Source organism: Aspergillus pseudotamarii, assembly GCF_009193445.1.
Source record: "Aspergillus pseudotamarii strain CBS 117625 unplaced genomic scaffold BDV38scaffold_150, whole genome shotgun sequence".
NCBI lineage: Eukaryota > Fungi > Ascomycota > Eurotiomycetes > Eurotiales > Aspergillaceae > Aspergillus > Aspergillus pseudotamarii.
This window is the reverse complement of record NW_022475164.1, coordinates 7,610-13,562: the sequence shown is the minus strand read 5'-3', so window position 1 is coordinate 13,562 and position 5,953 is coordinate 7,610. Positions and strand designations below refer to the sequence as shown.

Below are 5,953 nucleotides of genomic sequence, written 5' to 3'. Positions count from 1 at the left end.
GTTGCTAAGTGGCGATTCGCTATTGCTTTCCTCCTCGGGGTATGTGGAAAATGGGAACTCCACAGGGGTGGTTTCCGCTGATCCTGCTGTTTTAAGGTGCGCATCTACCCGGTTGACGATTAAGTCAAGGTTAGTCGTATGCGATATCGGTCTCTGGTTTAACAAACACATTGCAGTCAGGTTAAGATGCTGGTAAGTTTCAACAATATCCGGAAAATCATTGGCAATGTTCGTAGCCCGAGCGATCAGTTGGCTTTCTTTAGTATGATTGTTATTTCTGCAAGGTGAATGAGTAAGTGCGTGGGCGCAATGTTAGGATGCTGAGGCGCATGTACACATACATTTCTCGTTCGAGCTTCTTGGAACAGACCAGAAGCGCGCCAAAGGAGAGCCGAGTCGCCACCAATAGCCATCTTCTAGCGAGCCTGTTTTCTTTTCGAAACCGTAGTTTTCTCACAGAACGTAACTCCTCTTCGACTGTCTCCCAATCACTGTACATTTCAGCCAGCGTAAGGTTGATGGCAAGGCCATCAACGCGTTGGCCTCGCTTCTGAGAGATTCTTTGACCTCCCATTCTTTCAAGCTTCAGCAGATGCATACGCCTGATAACATGAAGATATTGAACAATTTGAAAAAGACGTAAGTAAACTTCCTGGGCCATGCGCAAATGAGCTAGAGGATACAGAGTGTCGTACTCATTTCGGGGCTTTCCCTCAGATCCATATGGCAAGGGTGTATTGGAGAAAAGGCCATAGTTTTCCCAGCTTGGGAGGAAAATTCGAAGGAAGCCAGGCGCTCGGCTATCAATAAGGTCGTTCGCAGATTCAATGACACTTATCCCCCCGATAGGCATAGCACTGGGTGAACTCTTGAAGTAGACATTAGGGCACTGGAACCGAAATATCTCCAACAAAGATGGCTCCGGCAAGGCTAGTTGACTCGAGTCCATCGTTCAGTAATCACGAAGCTTGCTTTCAGTGCGTAATGGATCAAAATGTCATTCACAGGGATTTATCGAGAGTTTAGTGTAATGAAATACTTTGGTAGACGTTTAGTTGATTGCTATACCCGCTCAGATCATTTAGTAAGTACATATGTTCACACTATGAGCTATGGCATAAATCGAGGCCTTTTTGGAGCCACTCTATGGAGGAATGGAAACAATGTGGGGTTCAAGCCGCTGCGAGCCAATTTCGGTCCGCAGGAAGTAACCGCTAGTGGAGACCAAGACGTGATCCCCAATGGTAATGTGGAACCCACGTAGCAGAACAATGTAGGGGCAACGGACGCGGAAAAGGCTGGGTCGTCTGCGACACCATAGTGTGCAGGCTGTTCTAGCCAGACTTCCACCACGGAATAGAAAAGACTTTGATACCTGCCACGGAACCCAGCCGTCTGACCAATTGCATTCCTATTTAGCTTCTTTGAATAATGCCCACAATGTCACTTGCAGAATTACCGACTGAATTATTATGTTTTATTATAGACTACGCCCAGCTCCACGGAAGCTTAGGAAATCTTTCACAATCTAATTGGAGGATTCGGACTCATTGTGCTCCCTATCTGTTTCACACAATCAATATCGCTTTCTCGGTGGCTAATTTCAAACGTCTACGTCAACTATCCAAATCCTACATTGCTCAGCATGTGAAGGCCATCCGTTACGAAGCCCCGGAGCTCATAGACCCTCGTTGGTTTTCAATGCACCCGCAAAGTATTCATATCATGCTAATCTCTAGATAGATATCGAAGCATGGGATTATTTTCGCTCCTGCGTTTACACACCATCAGAGTATAACAGAGATCAGAGAGAGCTCTGTTGGAACTTCCACGGCAGAAGAGTCTCATACAACATGATATACTCATATTTTGCTGAGCTAGCCCGTGAACAGCAGACTATTTTAACGGAACGTATAGATTCTATCACATTGGTTCAATGCATTCCTCGCTTCTTGCATCTGCAAAGTATCGAGTTGCCCTTTATTGATAGCACTAAAAAGCCGTTTTGCTGGCTCTCAGGCCGCCTATTCGTTGGTTGGAGAGATTCCTACCCTGTCCACTTTGAGACGGTTATCGATGCTATGGTAGCAGCAAGGCGCAATGGGATTATAGTGCGGAAATTCAAAGTCTCTGGATTTTATTCGAAGATTTCTATGCCAGGCACAAGTCTCTTTAGAAAGGTTATGGAAGCACTGCACAATGTTGAAGACCTGCGACTTGTTGATAGTTCCAGGCTTTTGAATTTTATGCGGCAAGTTAGCCTTCCTTCTGTTCGTCGTCTTGAACTAGCGAAATGTTGGCTATCAGTCAAAGATCTTGAGGAATTCTTCCGCGTACACTCAGGAACACTCCACTCTTTGCACCTCGAGGATACATGGTTACCTACGGAAACCGTTCATGAATGGGGGATTAGTTTATGTTCAGGAAGCATAGAAACAATTGTGGATAGGTTGGCGACTATTCGAAGGTTGGGAACCTTGCGCAGGCTTACGATTAATGAGAAGGCAAGCGGCTGCTGCTACCAGTACAAGGAGCTATTCGACGGGATCTCGACAACTTGGAGTATAGAATAGTGAATTGATTTAGGAAAGAGTCCTTATTATTGGCACCGAACAGGCAATATAAAAGGGTTAAGATGGTGTTTGCCTCTGGCATTATTGCCTACGGGAGGTACACAATCATTGATAATCTAGCTACTTGTCGAGAATCAAACATCTTGTAAAAGCTTACTGGCCAGAACAAAGAATTCAGCCGTTACAAATATAATGATTTTTTTGGTAACATCTTAACAAAGCTCACTTCAAAAAGAGCGCTTAGTGTTGGATGATATGGGGTTACACCGTGTTATGGACATAGACACAGTTAAAGAGAGATATCTGCTCCAAGGGCTATTTTAGGTCCTCCAAAAATGGGACAGTAAAGTGGGAGCTGTCCGTACATAGCTGGTCCTCCCTTGGTTCAGGCTTCTATTGTTCTATACCTGGGCATTACTAAGCTGGTTTTCTCTCTCGAGGTCGTGGAATTTCCCCATCGGTTCTATCGAAGCGATGCATTGGCCCTCCACCGCCAACACCGTAGTATTTATATCTCAATACGCTCTACTATCTGTAATACTACGCCTATTTTAGAAGGCCACCGAAGTGTAGATACCCCAGTATACAATAATTATTATCTGGACCAACCCAAATAGGATGAGTGTCATGTCAATCTTCTCCAACTGCTAAGTTAGTAGATGCGACAATGCGAGTCCTTGTCTTCAGTGGAAATATTTAATTGTGTTCGTGCTCATGGCACTCGCGGAAATTAGCCCCACTATTTCGCGGACCCCTTAGGGACTGCAGCTTGGCCATAACCTTTCGAGGGCGTATATAACTGGGCGATAGTGACACAGACGCCCTCCGTCCTATACAATGCATATGGTTACCAGTGGTTTCTAAACATAATTCACAATATGGTTATCGAAAATTTTAATGAATTTATACAGTCTGTCGACAAGGTTTACGCCGTTGTATTTGCCAGTTTGTTTGGCATTCTGGTATTCTACAACATCCTAAGTGGATTGTATACCATGTTTTCGAGGTGTCGATACTATCATCTAAGAAGGCTGATGTACCAAATACCTTTTCGAAATATGTTTAGAATACCGTCACTTCAGCGTCTAGTTCTCACAACAGCATATCTAGTGGGGACAGGTGTCTGCAACTTTGTGGGCGTCCAATCTCTGCCAGAAGCAGGATCACGGGCAGCTCGCCTGTCATTGATTAACCTCATGTCTTTGTTCTTCTCTGGGGGCAACGAGTTTGGCGCACGCCTTCTCGGCGTGTCACTTGGGACGTATGGAGCCTTTCATCGGACTGTTGGGTTTGTCACTGTTATTCAAGCCACCATCCACGTTGTGATCATTGCGAAGACGAGATCAATTTCTGCATCGGATAACTTGCAGTTCTATGGTATCTTGGTATAGTCTCCCTATTCTTCATATATGTCTAAACAGAACTGACAAACACCGCCGCAATAGGCAGCAAGCATGTTTCTTTCCCTTGTTATCTTACCTTTAGTCAGGAAAAGAGTATACGAGGTTTTTTTAAGGACACACCAAGGATGCGCAATAGTGGCGCTTTATGCCATTTGGCAGCACATTCATATCATGCAAAGCACTGATGCCTGGGTGTATCTTCGGGGGTGTGCCATTGTTTTCATTGTGTCGTTCGGAGCACAACTAATCCGTATACTCTTTCGAAACCTGGTTATTGGGAGAAAATGCACAAAGCTCACATTGCATACATATGGGGAAAACATTGCGCGCTTGACGTTAACCCTTCCTCGGCCATGGGGTGTGCGAGCTGGGGAGCGTGTTGTACTCAGCATCCCTTCGATCGGGCTATTCTATCTGGTGCAGTCGCACCCTTTTGCAATTTGCTGGTGGGAAGACGATGGCACCGAAAAAGCAGTTTCTGTCTCACTTCTTTTCCGGCCACGTTCCGGCTTTACCCGAAAGATTCTCGATCGTCTTGAGCAAGATCGAGAATATACTGTATGGATTGACGGCCCGTTTGGTCCAGCATCTATCAGCTCATATGGCCTTTGCGGCCATATGGGAAACTATGGACATGTTTTCATGGTAGCTACCGGCATCGGAATTGCCGCACAGCTCCCCTACATCAAGGAACTCTTAAAGCAATATCGCCAGGCGCGAATTCGAACTCAAAGGATCTCTCTTGTATGGCAGTTAGAACAGGAAGGAGACTGGGAGAGTGTCCACGACTGGTTACAAGTACTAGTAAAGGAGGACGAGGGATATGTCAGTATTTTTGCTTCTGTTTCGAGCAAGGGCCTTGCTGATACAGTTGCAGTTACTTAGTGTCACAATCTACGATGCCTTAAACCCATCATTAAAAGGAGGTCTGCAGCGTTTCGGGTATCATGACCTGATCGAAGTCCATGGTGGAGAGCCGAACTGGGAGCAGCAGATGTCGACTGAGATGGAAAAGCAGAAAGGCAACATGCTCGTAGCAGGTAGCCTTGACCAGTCACCTATTAAATATATCCAGCGCTAACCACGTTTCCAGTATCTGCTCGTCGTCCTGTGCGGGATCAAATGTTGCAACTGGTGAGGGAGAACATCATATGCGGTGTAGAACTTTTTGAGCAGGAGTTTCAGCCATGGACTCGAAAGAGCAGTTGGTGGTCATACCTTATACCATAGAATATGCTAGAACGACACAATATGTGCCTTTGTATGCTAAGTTAGATGGGGCGACCAGCAAATAGTGTGGTGGCCAAAACGCTCCGCTACAATTCAAGGTATATCATTACAGTCTCTGCAGACATCCACAACCATTTATGTGAGGAGAATAGCCGCGTACGGATAATAGCTACGTACGGAGAGTAATTGCATATGGAGAATAGTTGCGTACAGAGAGTAATTGCATATGGAGAGTAGTTGCGTACGGAGAATAGTTGCGTATGGAGAATAGTTGCGTACGGAGAATAGTTGCGTATGGAGAATAGTTGCGTACAGAGAGTGATTACATATGGAGAGTAATTACATATGGAGAGTGATTGCATAGGGAGAGTAATTGCAAATGGAGAGTGATTGCATATGGAGAGTGATTGCATAGGGAGAGTAGTTGCGTACGGAGAATAGTTGCGTATGGAGAATAGTTGCGTACGGAGAATAGTTGCGTATGGAGAATAGTTGCGTAAGGGAGTGACTCCGTAAGCAACTAATCTCCATATGCAATCACTTTCCATATGCAATCACTCTCCATATGCAATCACTCTCCATATGCAATTACTCTCCCTATGCAATTACTCTCCATATGTAATTACTCTCCATATGTAATCACTCTCTGTACGCAATCACTCTCCATTTGCAATTACTCTCCCTATGCAATCACTCTCCATATGTAATTACTCTCCATATGCAATTACTCTCCCTATGCAATCACTC

General features: G+C 45.1%; 3 protein-coding genes across 3 annotated transcripts; 2 read left to right on the top strand and 1 right to left on the bottom strand.

Annotated features, from left to right (window-relative positions):
* Positions 1-217: 217 nt before the first annotated feature.
* BDV38DRAFT_291349 (uncharacterized protein) lies at positions 218-949 on the bottom strand (the record flags this gene model as incomplete). Its single annotated transcript, XM_032061717.1, has 2 exons — positions 218-257; positions 342-949. The coding sequence occupies 2 exons, from the start codon at positions 947-949 to the stop codon at positions 218-220; spliced, it is 648 nt and encodes a 215-aa protein (XP_031906829.1).
* Positions 950-1,440: 491 nt separating this feature from the next.
* BDV38DRAFT_276519 (uncharacterized protein) lies at positions 1,441-2,573 on the top strand (the record flags this gene model as incomplete). Its single annotated transcript, XM_032058232.1, has 2 exons — positions 1,441-1,690; positions 1,744-2,573. The coding sequence occupies 2 exons, from the start codon at positions 1,441-1,443 to the stop codon at positions 2,571-2,573; spliced, it is 1,080 nt and encodes a 359-aa protein (XP_031906828.1).
* An 878-nt stretch (positions 2,574-3,451) lies between these two features.
* BDV38DRAFT_291348 (uncharacterized protein) lies at positions 3,452-5,057 on the top strand (the record flags this gene model as incomplete). The annotated part of the gene is made up of 4 exons (XM_032061716.1): positions 3,452-3,535; positions 3,656-3,958; positions 4,019-4,801; positions 4,854-5,057. The coding sequence occupies 4 exons, from the start codon at positions 3,452-3,454 to the stop codon at positions 5,055-5,057; spliced, it is 1,374 nt and encodes a 457-aa protein (XP_031906827.1).
* Between the last annotated feature and the right edge of the window lie 896 nt (positions 5,058-5,953).